The 14,035-nt window shown below is 41.0% G+C and overlaps 1 protein-coding gene across 1 annotated transcript in view; it reads left to right on the top strand.

Moving 5' to 3' along the window:
- Positions 1–14,035, top strand: part of SYT12 (synaptotagmin 12) — a 63,723-nt gene that overhangs the window by 27,273 nt on the left and 22,415 nt on the right. Inside the window, exons 5-6 of the mRNA XM_081012695.1 lie at positions 1,966–2,159; positions 2,404–2,793. Of these exons, the coding sequence (XP_080868821.1) occupies positions 1,966–2,159; positions 2,404–2,793 (584 nt within the window). The remainder of the gene's footprint in view (positions 1–1,965; positions 2,160–2,403; positions 2,794–14,035) is intronic.

Here is a 14,035-nt window from a genome sequence, read left to right as displayed (position 1 = left end):
TTGGGAAAAAAATTGACAGATAGAGAGTCAGAACGGTTTCAGAAAGAGACAGAACTTAATGTGGTTAAAAAAGTAAAATACCTAGGGGTAAACATAACAGCAAAAAATCTAAGTCTATTTAAGGATAATTATGAAAAATGCTGGGCAGAAATTAAGAGAGACTTAGATAGTTGGTCAAAATTGAAACTTTCTTTGTTAGGCCGAATTGCTGCTATCAAGATGAATGTATTGCCAAGGATGTTGTTTTTATTTCAAACACTTCAGGTTTTGGACAAGACGGAGTGCTTTCAGAAGTGGCAGAGAGATATTTCTAAGTTTGTCTGGCAGGGCAAAAAGCCCAGAATTAAGTTTAAGATATTAACTGATGCGAAACAAAGAGGGGGCTTTGCCCTGCCAGATCTAAAGTTGTATTATGAGGCCGCAGCGTTCTGCTGGCTAAAAGACTGGCTACTTCTTGAAGACACTGATGTGTTGGATTTGGAAGGGTTTAACAATGCTTTTGGATGGCATGCATATTTATGGTATGACAAGGTTAAAGCAAATAAGGCCTTTAAGAACCATATTGTCAGAAAATCACTGTTTAATGTCTGGACAAAATATAAAGACTTGCTGGAAAATAAAACTCCAAGGTGGCTTTCACCTTTGGAAGCTAAGGCCCGAAAAAGACCCAATATGGAGGCCAAATGGCCAAAATATTGGGAAATTTTAGAAAAAGATGGAGACAATTGGAAACTGCAGAGTTTGGAGAAAATGAAGGATAAAGTGCGAGACTGGTTACATTACGCTCAGATTAAAGAAGTTTTTAAAAATGACAAGAAATTAGGGTTCCAGGTGGAGAAATCGAAACTAGAAACAGAATTGTTAGAACCTAAGAGTAAGGTACTTTCAAGGATGTATAACTTGCTGTTAAAATGGAACACACAAGATGAAATGGTTAAATCGGCTATGATAAGGTGGGCACAGGACATTGGGTATAATATTATGTTTGAGGACTGGGAAAGGTTGTGGAGTACTGGATTGAAATTTACTGCATGTAACGCTTTGAAAGAAAATGTAATGAAAATGATATATAGATGGTATATGACCCCAGTCAAACTTGCAAAAATCTACCACCTGACTGACAATAAGTGTTGGAAATGTAAAGAGTGTGAAGGAACATTCTTCCACCTCTGGTGGACTTGCCCTAAAGTGAAGGCGTTCTGGGAAATGATTTATAATGAACTGAAAAAGGTATTTAAATATACCTTCACTAAGAAACCAGAGGCCTTTCTTTTGGGTATTGTCGGCCAAGGGGTGGTAAAGAAGGACCGGACATTTTTTATGTATGCAACAACAGCAGCAAGGATACTACTTGCAAAGTATTGGAAAGCTCAAGATCTACCCACACTGGAAGAATGGCAGATGCAACTGATAGACTACATGGAACTGGCTGAGATGACCGGCAGAATTCGCGACCTGGGAGAAGAGAGGACTGAGGAGGATTGGAAGAAATTTAAGAATTATTTACAAAAACATTGCAATTTGAGTGAATGCTAAACAGGATGCTAGATCAAAATAATTGAGCACCACTAATTTAGATGATTTAAGAAAATAAGTGAGATTGAGAAAATATAACTCTTTTTGAGAACTAGAAGATTATGAAATATAGAAGGGATATAAGAATGCAAATAAGATAATAAATTGCTGACAAAATGTTATAACGATGAAAGTGGGAGCGGGAGATGTGAGGAAGTCCAAAGAAAATGTGAAACTATGTTAAGATATATGTTACATTGTTTATTATGTTTATTTCTATTGTAAAACCCAATAAATATTTATATAAAAAAAAAAGAACGGTTAGAACCTTAATTTGCACCTTTATCCTAGCATCACAGAAGATACCACACAGAAGGCCACTTACTTAATATTCCTATAATGCTTCTGTAAGATTTCAATGTGCCATGATAACTCTTTCTCTTCTTCCAGTCATAAGAAGTCCACCTGGATGGGAAATAGGTATCTATATTACTGGAGCACTTGTTTTGCTGGGAATAGCTGGAGTAAACCTGTGGAAGCTATGGAGGTCTGGCAGCTATCCTGCACCATCTCCATTTCCAAACTACGACTACAGATACCTAGAACAAAAATATGGGACCACATATTCTCAGATCAAGCAAAAGGTAAAGGGCATTGAGAAATCCATCAGTTACCACAATCATCCATTCCCCCCTGTGCGCCATCATAATAGCAGATTTGATTAAGAGCTCCCACTTGAGTCCAGAATTTTATTCAATGGTGGGACTACGAGGGCATGCGGGGAAATTAAACTCTGGGGCCTGCAAAAGGTTGATGTTTTACAGTAGTAAATAGTTTGAAGTTAATCTTGAGCTCTGACTAGCTTTCTGTTCTGCTTACTGTCTGCAGAGAGCTGCGAGCAACTTCAGAAAGGCAGGAGAAAGGACCTCTCCTGTTCGCAAGCCCAGCCTGAAAATGGATGACACCTTCGAAAACATTAATGAGTTGGGCACTTTGGAGCTGATGCACAAGGACCTTGAGTTGGCTCCCTACGGGCCACTGAAAAAGTCCATCTCCACCGATTCTCTCAGTTCCATCTCCTCAATTGGAAATAACTTTGGCCATGAGTTCACAGTGGGACAGGTGGAAGTCAATATGGAATACAATGTGAACTCCAACACCTTGCATGTTACACTGCTACAGGGCAAAGATCTAATGGAGAAGGAAGATGTCAACTTTGAATCATGCTTTGTGCGCATCAGTTTGCTTCCGGATGAGCAAATAGTTGGCATTTCAAGGGTAAGTTTCCCCACCATTTTTACTTGTATACAGTGGTGCATGACATAATAGCAGATGCTCAGGATGTTTTTCACCATGTCTTCCAATCAAATGAACATGTGTTTCTTTTTGGAGTTTTTATGCTGGATTGTTGTTAGCTTAGTTGTTCAAGTGGTGAGATCTAGGCACTTTTTTGGTCTTCACTTATAGTTGATTTCAGATTCCTGAGGGAATGTTGAGTTGGTCTGAAGTTTCTCAATCATGAAAAATGTGTTGTGTGTGATCCACATCTGCATTCTAGGAACTGTGTAATGAATTAACTGGCCATGAGCATGAGTATGGCATGCTGTGAGTATCAAACAATCTTGTTCTTCCTGTTCTTCAGTTCAACAGCACAGTGTTGACTTCCTTAGAATAGGGGTGAAAGAATGTTTGCTGTAATTAAGTGCCCATCCACACTTACTCCATCGGATTGTTTTCTCAGATACAGGTTTTTAGACAATTCTTTAAGCAGAGTAAACCAACACCTTTCCACACCATTTTATGTGGCATGTATGGGCTTTGGAATCTAGTTAAAGTATAAATGGCCTCTCAAGGGACTGTCCTGATTTGATTGTGCCTTTACTGGTGTAGACTGTTTGAGCTTTTTAGAATTGGATTTGCTAGAGTTGTTATCTGTCTTTAAGAGAGCTATTGTTAGAATGTATGGATTTTTTAAAAATTGTACATTGCTTTATTTGTTCTTTAATTAGAAACATAATGTTTTATAAATGAAAATAAATATTTAAAGCCAATAGGATCAGCTGTTTCAGCCCTCCGGGTTTAATCTTTGTTAGAAATTACCTGACTTGAGATGAATTTAGCTGCCTTGATGTTGCAATCTGTGATGGCCCATAGAGTCATGTGTCACACCTTTGCCTGCTTCGATGCAATGAGACAACCTGCATTTCTAGGGTCTATGAGCAGGTATTGCTCAATGAAGCAGCAGCAATTATATAATTAAACCCATGGTTTATGAAAGTATCTTGTGGATGTAGGTTGACTGGATGCTCTGGTAGCTTTTGCCAAAAGGACACGTCTTCCCTAACTATTTATGAGTTAAGGGAAGAAAAACAACACTGCACCAATGATTCCTCCTTTTCAAGACTCCAGAGATTTCCCATAGTTCAAGAGAGGGATAATGCAAGTCCTCTTCATACAGCATCTTGCTGAATAGGAATCAGTTGTCAGTAGCAGTGTGATCACAGGGTCGCTGAATTGTAAAACTGGCAGTGACTTGAGGCCTATTTAGTCAACGTTCCCCTCACCCATTTACTAGGCAGAATACATCACACTGTGTGGCCACATATTTATCCACCCTGTTGCTTACAGTTACATTCAAACACTATGTAAAAGCGGTACTTATGGTGAAGCTAAATTGTTATAACAATTTCTAGAAGGGGGCCCTCTGAGTCTGTTTCCGCAAAAACAACTAACGCATTTATTATGACATAAGCTTTCATGGTCTTGAGTCTACCTTGTCACGAGAAAGATCTGGAAGAAACAATATGCATCATGTCAACTGAAGATGAACAACTGAAGCAGCAGGAAATTTATCAAGAGATGATAGATTGGAGAAAGTGTGGAGGGATAACATTCTTAGGAGGAGGACTGATTTCTTTCTGATATTTTAGTTTTGATGCCTGCCTTGGAAATTACTGTTGTAGTTTAGTTGGTGTTATGGTTTGGGCTAGGAATGGGTGCTGAGATGTATTTTAATACTGAGTGATGTTTGAATTTGTTAGCTGCCTTGAATTTCTTTTGAAAATTAGGCAGGATTATGTTGAGCAATTAGTAAGCGGTTTTGTTTAAGGCATTAATAACATTTAAATCAATTACTTAATTCAAGGTGCTTTCTTTTCTTGGTGATTTAAATTGTCTTTACTTAAATTACTTCACATAGCATAGTATTGAGGACTTTGAAGTCTCTTTTTTTACAAAGATGGATGCAGCAACTCAGGATTCAGTAGCTTGCCAGCACCTGTTTTGTTTCCTGTGAATTAGTCTAATCTAATTCTCAACTCTCAGGTGTGAATTCCTGCCATTTGAAAACAAAGTTTTCTTAAAGCCTCCATCTCTGATATTCATCTTACAGAATAGATTTAATTGCTACTGTAAAAGTTAGAAAATTGACAGATGGTATTCCAAACAACCTCCACAGAGGAAACTTTGACTGTATCGCAAGGCTTATACCCCAAAATTGTTAATCCTTCAGGAAAGGCTCCTGTTGTGAATAAGATTTCCAGAACAGGAAGGCAACCACATATATTGATTTTGCAGGTTCATCGAGGCTGAGGGCCTTGAAGAACTTGTACAAAAACAATCAATATAGTTGTCTTTCTTCTCTTGGGGTACAGATTCATTTAACAGACAATGTCGGTGCTTTTTCACCTTGCTCTTCGTCTACATTGCAGTCACTAGGTGACAATGTAATGCTAGCAGCACTGCTAACTGCATTCTCTTAGGCTTGGGGTCCACCTTTAGCCCAAACCTGCATTTGGGAACCCATTTTTTAATTCTTTTTACCTTATGTTTGTGAGATGGTACTGCTCCTCTTGGAAGACCAATGCTTTTGCTTAAAGAAAGGCAAAGAAACTCCTAAATAGTCACCAGTAGAATTGTCACCTTCTGAACCAGCCATTTGATGATATGCTGATGCCATCATATGAGAATAATCTTCTGTTAATTCCTGCATTTGAGGTTGCTATTAAAGAAACAAGAGCAGACCAGGCCATCTTTCCACCCAGGTAATTTGGCAACCCTACATCGACCATGTTTTCCAAACAGATGCCTCAATATAATTTCCATTCAAGGACTGATTCAATTCCACCTTCTCCACCCCCGGCAGTCTTGCTTAAGCGAATGGTTGTGGAATGTTGTGGCAGAAGTTCAACATAATTGCTGTGGGTTGGCATCACATTCTTCTTCATGAAAATCATATGGTAATTATTTTAGCTACAGGTCTGCAGATTAGTTTCCAGCAAGAGTTCCATGAGACATTAAATTGCTCTTGTGGGTAGGCTGCTTGCAACACAGACTTTTACACACACGAGCAGGCAAAAAGTGCTAATCTGAAGAGGCTGAGCAGTTGGAGGCCATTGGGCCAAATCGGATAGATGTGACAGAAGCATCCCACAAGTTGCCAGCTCAGAGGTAAAAAGAGGCCTGTGGAAGGGACAACATATGTGGCAAGAAGCCTAGTCAGTAGGCCACTTGTGGCTTTGGCCCAACATCTCTTACTCCCTTTTCACAATGGCCTCTCTGGCAAAATGAATGACTGATCTGGGGCCTTGGTGGTTTATAGACTGCTTACCGTGGCATTCACACAGCTTTTGTATGTGTGGCTTTGTTGAATTTATTTGCTAATAGTTAGGTCACCATAGCAAATCTGGAAAACGTCCCATTTCCCTACAAACCATTGCTTCCTCGCGGCCTTCAATAAATGTAAGCTCCATGATGTTGTAGCTCACTGAGGGAAGAAAGACTTGGGTTGGTGCTGACCACAATCTGCTCTGTTCTTTTACTACTGCTTTGTCTCCTGGATGAAATCAGCAGTTAACTTCAACTGCAAGTAGACTGGAGAATTACAGGCAGAGCAATTTGTATAAATGGCATTTCTGGACAAGCTGATATGAGCTTGGCAAAAAAGGAGAGCAGTTGGGAGCTTGGATGTGGAAAACATAAGGACAATTACTAGGCTTGGAAAATGTGTGTGTGATTGTTTTTGAAAGGATTGTTTCCCCTGCTTCTCATCCTACCAGGGCCACAGGAGGCAACTTGCTTCTCTCTGCAAAGCCATTTTGCAAAATCAAGGCCATGAGACTTAATACATATTGCTATTTCTTTGGCTGTGGCAACAAACTGGTTTGCCTCTCAATCAGTGAGCAAGTGATAGAAAGCAACTTTTCTAGTTGGATTAAAATGGCTATTTCCAGGCTGCAATCCTAAATAAGTGTACTAGGAAATAACCCCCACTCACCCCCACCCACAGTAGAATTTACTTCCAAGTAAACATGCATGTTGAATCATTGACGGCATTTGGCTATAACACTGGCCATTAACCACGGTATTCAAATTGGCACTCGTGGCTTGTTTCTCCCAAACATATCATAGGGTTGCCATACATCTGGAATTTCCCGGACATATATGGAATACTGCAGCCGCAAGCAGTGTCTGGGCGGAAATAGGCAAAGTGTCTGTGAAATTTGGCAAAACCCTTACATATCACCATTGGGAAGCAAAGCTTTGGGTTTCTTGCAATAACTTCGTCTGATACATACATACAGTTCCTCCTGGGATTTGTTTATTCAGTAGTGGTGTGTGTGTGTGTGTGTGTGTGTGTGAGAGAGAGAGAGAGAGAGAGAGAGAGAAACAAAAATAGAGAGACAAGCTTCTCACTACCCAATTGGATTTTCCAAGAGTACAAAATATTGTCTGACAAATACCTTGGCATTAGCTTTGGTTAAAAGAAAATCTCATCAAATAAAGACCATTCTCTCTATATTTATGCTTTAGTGATATTTATTATTTATCACCTCTTATCTATAATTCATGGACCTTATTGTCTCCTCAGTGTCCTGTGACAAGTAATAAAGACACATTAGTTCCCCTCCCTTTTAATGCTCTCCAGTATTTTAAGAAAATAAGTAACATTGGTAGATCATCTTTCATCTAATGACTATACAAATTTGCACAGAGATCAGTCCTTCCCCACTGTTGCTAAAAGCCACAAGAAGAGATGCTTAGTAGTGAGAGCATCACATTCTCTCCTGCATTAAGAATAGCGCATGTAAAGCAGTGATGGGAAGCAGATAATTTTTCTGCTTTGTACCTAACCCAAGGCATGCCTGACCCTTAACCTACTCAATCATTTCCTGGCTGAGCCAAACTCTTCTGTTTTAAATCACTCTCCCACACAGTAGCTAGCAAGCATCTTTTCATTGTCACGTTACACCTGTGTCAGTCAGCGTTGCCCACATTTCATCTCTTGCATTCCTGCCAAGAGTGGGATATTTGTTCAGCATTACAAGTGCCATCAGAGTGTTCACATACTCAAAATATACCTGTGCAGGCATGCGGTCCAGAAGGTTACATTTGTGAAAATGAAGATTGAGATTGCCTGGATTTTAATAAGAATGCACAAGCTGCAGTGGCACATAGGAGGCTAGTGGCTGCATGTTGGCTTTCTCTTAAATGCAGTGCAGTGCACTCAGTTATGAAAGTCTGCACATCTTTGAGTCTCTGTCCACCTTCTTTTCCTTCTCGTAGTGGGTAGTGATTTGTAGACATTTTGCTAGGTTTTTCTTCAGCTACTTTCCCATGACTTGTTTACACTTCTTCATCTGCGTTCTGCAGATGTATTGAAAACCTGCTATACTACTTATTAAAATTATTTCCCATGAGCAAAACACACCCAGTCCCTTACATACTTTTTCTTCATCTGAGCTACCTTTTGAGACATTTTATCTACCCCATACCATTCCCACTAAACTCTCCAGTTTGTTAGCATCTTCTTTAATGTTGGCACCTTGAAGTGAATGCAGTATTCTAGATGAAGTCTCAGAATGGTGGAGCAGAATAGCCCCTTTCAAATTTGGGATCTTCTGCTTATGTTGAAACCGAAACTTCTAATGGTCATGGTTCCTTATGAGCAGTTTGCTTTCAGGAAGCTCCCTTGTGCAGAGTCAGACCAATTCACCCATCTGCCTCAGTATTGTCTTCATTGACTGGCAGCAGCTCTCCATGCTTTCAGCCACAAGTCTCTTCCAGCCCTACCTAGAGATGTCAGGAATTGACCCTGGGATCTTCATGCAAGGCAGATGCTCTCCCAGTAAGCTACAGCTTTCCCCTCTCTGTTCCTCCAACACCTTGCTTAACCTCATTGTCTCTTTAATCAGTTACTCTCCAAGTTGTACTTTTTAATGGCAGAAGATTTGGTTCAGGGATGGGAAACATGTGGTCCCTCAGACGTTGCTGGGCTATAGCTCCAGTCATCCATGAACATTGGCCATACTGACTGGGACTGATGGGATTTGGAGTCCCTACAACATCTTTGGTGTCCACAGGTTCCCTATCCCTAGTTTAGCATGTTGTTTTTCATAACCAGGCTTCAGTTGAACCACTTCCATCAATGAGCTCTCAGGTAACAGCGCACAGCGCCTAATGGGAGCTTCACCTCAAAGTGCAAGGTTGGCACACTGGCTTCTTTCATTGTGTCAATACGCAACAAATGACAAATCACAGTAAGGTTTGAAGAGCATACTATAGACATGAATAATGACATTATACTTGCCTTTCACCTAGAAGATTGTAGGCTCTGAAGAATTATTCAACCTTAGAGTGGAATTTAATCCAGTTCCATTGAGTACATGCATGCTATGGCATTTCACTGGCACCTAGTGCTCCTAACGCCACGCCACATTGTTTCCGTCATCTTGTATCCCTTTGGTAGCACATCCAGGTCCCCTGCTGCAATGCAGCCTGTTTCTTTGGCAGCCTACAGAATATGTGACATCTTGGGAAACCTATCAGAGATTTCAGAGGGGACCAAAGTTGTGTGACTCTCCGTATCATATATCCAGCAGAAATATGTTTTATTTACACACATTCCAGTTTCTTGAATACTAGAGGTTTTAAATTCCTGAACTATATGCATGCAAGGATTGATGTGTAATGTTGGTCTTGTAACCCCAAGGTATTAGTCATATTAATAAAGTTAGTGCATCTTGTTTATTAATCTATCAAGATTCAATCCCTTTGGGAGCCGAACAATGACATTGTAAGGGGGGCAAGGGAGAGAAGGTGCCTGCCTGTAGGAAGATAGTGGAAGGCACATTTTTCTCTTTACAATACACTAGAAAGTAACTGCACAATATGATGTACAATCACTTCCTGGGAGCATTTCAAAACATTAAACAAACAAACCTGTGCTGCCATTGTGGAGGTATTAGCTGGTCTGAGCAGTTGTAAAATGTTAAAGGAAAGAAGACAGACCTTGAACCACCTTGTATATATATTACATGCCTTTGTGTATATTATTTGTTTGTTGATTATGTTACGATATGAGGGCAACGCAGCTGCAAACAGCCAGCTTGAAAACATCACATGATGGGGCTGTCTGTGGGAAACAGTGTTACAGTCAGTTCACAGGGCAATTCACCGGAATTTGCTCAGAGTGTAATATGAGACCTTCCTCTTGCGTATGTACAGGAAGTCTCTGCCACTTGCTGGATGGAAACTGAAGTGATCGGACATGTTTTCTGTAGTGCTGCAGAGTCAGAAATAAAGCGATGTAAATAGATTTCTGGCTATCTCCTTTCTCTGCTGGGAAGCAAGGAGGGAGGGGGTGTGCATTTTCCCACGCTGGGAGATGTCACCTATTGAGACCTATCCTGGATTTGCGGGGACTGCAGCCAGGGAGGTCACCGGTAAGCAAGCCGGGAGCCTGGGAGAGGAGCCAGTCTCTCCCGGAGAAGGCTTGTTTTCCAACAGATTATAAGGCTTAATCCACAGATCTATGTTCCGATCCCTGCGTATGTGCGGAAAGCATTTTTAGTTTCTTCTAATTTCTCTCTCTCTCTCTCTCTTTTAAATTATGTTGTCAGCCAGTTTGGGTATTTTACTTTAAATGAAAATATGTGATGAAATAAACATTTTAATAAATCATATTTTTTTCCTTACCTGCAAAGTGAAATTTATATAAAAAGGGGGGATGAGATGAATATTGTGCCCACGCCTCTGCTGTTCTAAAAATGAACCTTCCTTTCATCACCTTAAATCTCCTTTTCCTGCCTAGCGTGTCACAACATGGTTCAGGTGGGGCGTTCCCTGTATCGTTCCAATTTTAGTAAATGTGCTGCTGAAGCCAGCACTCCGCTGGGGTCTTCCACTAGGCTAAGAAACCTTTTGCTAATGCACCCACTTCATGTTTTAATCATGTCAGAAGCTTTCTAATATGTATGTGGCAGAAGCAACTGGATTTAACTAGAATCCCTAAGAAATCTAAGCAGTGTGTTTAGCCAGGTGGAGAGACTTCTCCTCCACTCCAAAGAAAAGAGATGGAAAGCGAACAAGATTAGAACAATGTTAAGCCAACTATAACCCAGGCTTCGTTCAGAATGCTGCAAGAGTATTTTAAAAGTTCACTTGTTTACTACAACTGTAACCTGTCCTACTCATAACATGCCCAGAGCGGCATTTTAGGCTTACAGCAGCCCTGTGAGATAAATCAGGCTGAGAACAAGTGTCTGCTAGCCCACCATTTTTGTGTAATGTTGGATGCAAAGGTTCTGTGCAAATCCATTTTCAGTATTCGTATACTTTGTATATAAAACATATGAAGCCACATATCTGAAACTTGAATACAGTGGAACCTCGGGTTACGTACCATCCTCCTTACGAACACTTTGGGTAAGGAGCTCCGCTAACCCGGAAGTAGATGCTCCTGGTTGCGAACTTTGCCCTGGGATGCAAGCGGAAGTCGCATGGCAGCAGTGGGAGACCCCATTAGCGAAAGCGAGCCTCATGTTAAGTACCGTTTCCAGTTAAGAATGGACCTCCACAACGAATTAAGTTCGTAACCGGAGGTACCACTGTAAAATCTAATTTGTAGAAAGCCTGTTCTGGACTGCATTTGTCCAGCAGTGAAAATTCAGATGAAGGAGCTATCAGTTTTCCGACATTTGTACACACTGCCATGCAACAGATTGTTGCCAGGAGCAAAGTGATATATAGTTTAGTTATTAACTTCACTGTTGAAAAATGAGGTGACTTCAGTTCCCTCTCCCGCAACTCTCCAGCTTCTTTTATTAAGAAGCTGAAATACTTTCTCTGCCCCAAAGGATGCAGAGGGCTTAACTATTTGAGTGAAGCATTGTTGATTACAGGACAAATCCTTGTGAGTTGGGAGCTTCTTCTGCATGGCCAGGTCCCATGAAACACCAGTGATACCTGTACAGGAAGCAAGAGGTCAGGAGGCTCCCAGGACAGGGCAGCATGGGCTTGGCATGGAAAACAGCCACGGCACCTATGCACCCCACATGGTTCTCGCATACAAACATTGCTTCTGCAACAGAAGACCTTTAACCACTTGGAAGCATCCCCCATGCAAGAATGGAAACATGAACCAGCCTGAAGATATTTAAAATGCAAGGAGACCGTATCCTGTTTGTTGATTGTGAAACCTCTGAACTCTCGCTGCGCTTCATATGTTTGCAAACATTCATCTCAAATGGCCTTTAAAAATGAGTGAAAATGAGTTATATCCCCAGAGCACAGACTTGGCAGACAAACTATAAACACTGCTGCTGGGCTGGCTATGAATTGAGCTCATAAGTAGTCTGTGCTAAAGCTGTCTCTTTGCTTTTATACCCTCATCCTTCCTTTTTCTTTTTGCCCCTTTGTTTGTGTCATTCGTAGCTGAAGATTCTCTACTCATCCGCATATGCAGGCTTTACTGCAAGGAGATGCTTGTATACCGGGGATAAAAATCCTATTGGCCATTTCCCTGGAGTCCTAGTCACTGAAGCAGCAGTGTACATGGGAGACAGCTCAGTGGTAGAACACACATGTGATTTGTGTGCAGAAGATGCTGAGTTCAATGCCTGACTTCTCCAGGTAGGGCTGAGAAACATGCCTATCTAAAATCCCAGTGAGCCCCTACTAGGCTAGACAATGCTGACCTGGTCTGAGCCTGTGCAAGGCAGCTTTGTGTGTTTGGTATTAAGTGTCTGAGCCAAATTTTGCACCTTTGTGGGCTGTAGAAGAGGCGCGCTCACAAGCATGCTGTCAGGTAGATTAATGGATTGATCAACCCTTAAAACCTTTTCAGGAGTTATTGAGTGTCAAGGATAAGGAACTTATGGCTCTCCAGATGTTTCTGGAATACAACATTCCTATCCCCTGTCTGTTGGTCATGCTAACTGAGTAGATCAGTAATATATGAGGAGGCTACTTAAAAGGCGGCTTGCTGACCATTGTAATAATCCTTGGTTAATATGCCGCTGCAGGAATGTGTTGGGTATGTTTTAGGACATGCTCCCACTTTATGTTGAGTGATGGCAAGGCGCAAGATGCCTGACCCTGGTCCCATCAATTCCAGGGCAAGGACACATCTGTGAGCTGTTTCCAGGCAAGAGCATGGGCTACATGCAGCTATAGTCTGACTCTTTGTAAGGCAGTTGCATCTGCTTCCTGTGAGTGAACCTAAAGTGTGCAGCCTAGCATTGCCCCCAGAAGCCTTTGCAAAGTTCAAGCATTCATCATTGGATGCCTGTATGCAAAATCTTCCCTTCAAGTAGAAAGGCTGAAAGCTATCAAGGTAGATAATTATTTTATTTATTAAATTTTTATGTTGTGTTTCACAACATAAAAATGCAAAATGAGAACACAAAATACATAATAAAACAAAAACTCTCCTCCCAACAAACACAGAGGCCATAGAATGTTAATCAGCCAGATGTGGTATGAATCCAAGGGTTGGTAGCTTAGGAAAATCAAAAATGTTTTGAGACTATGAATCAGTTTGAACACCCACCACTTTGCACGATTCATTTTATCTTATAACGATTAGGACTTGACTCTATCAGATAGCAAATCTTTGTGGAGGACGTTTGCACAGTCTTAAAGCATAGATGGGGAAAGCATCCAGATGTTGCTGGACTACAACTCTAATTATGCCTGGCCTTGCTGGCTGGAACTGAAGTAAGTTGGAATCCAGCACATCTGGATTCACTGTGATGTCCACAGGTTCCTCACCCCTGGCAGAAATGGTCACCCAGATGATGAAATATTTCAAGTACACATTACGGTTACCATTTTCAACAGCAGCATCTGTCATATGAAGCCATAGTTCACTCCAGGAGGTATATTGATTGTGCAGTGGAGATGATCAGATCCTGGTGTATCTATTGCCATGGTTTTGCTTCTCTATATCCACATAGCTAGTAAACGGGAACATTTCATTCACAAACCACACTGTAGATGCCTTAGAAATGTAGCTAGATATCTACCTGTGGGAGCAATGATTACTAAATTATGCCAAGGCACACTACCTTGATTGAAAAGTTAACCCAGAGCTTTCCAAACTGTGTATTGCGCGACACATTAGTGTGTCGGCTGCAGTGTGTAGGTGCGTCACACAAACACAATCTGCTCCCAGGGCTGGAAAGGGGTTAGTTTAACCTCTGGTTTGCTAGTAAAACTGAATTACTATGTCGCAAAATGA

Source organism: Podarcis pityusensis, assembly GCF_964106645.2.
Source record: "Podarcis pityusensis genome assembly, chromosome: 1".
In the NCBI taxonomy this organism is placed as follows: domain Eukaryota; kingdom Metazoa; phylum Chordata; class Lepidosauria; order Squamata; family Lacertidae; genus Podarcis; species Podarcis pityusensis.
The sequence above is the reverse complement of the archived record's forward strand: the minus strand, read 5'-3'. Positions and strand labels throughout refer to the sequence as shown.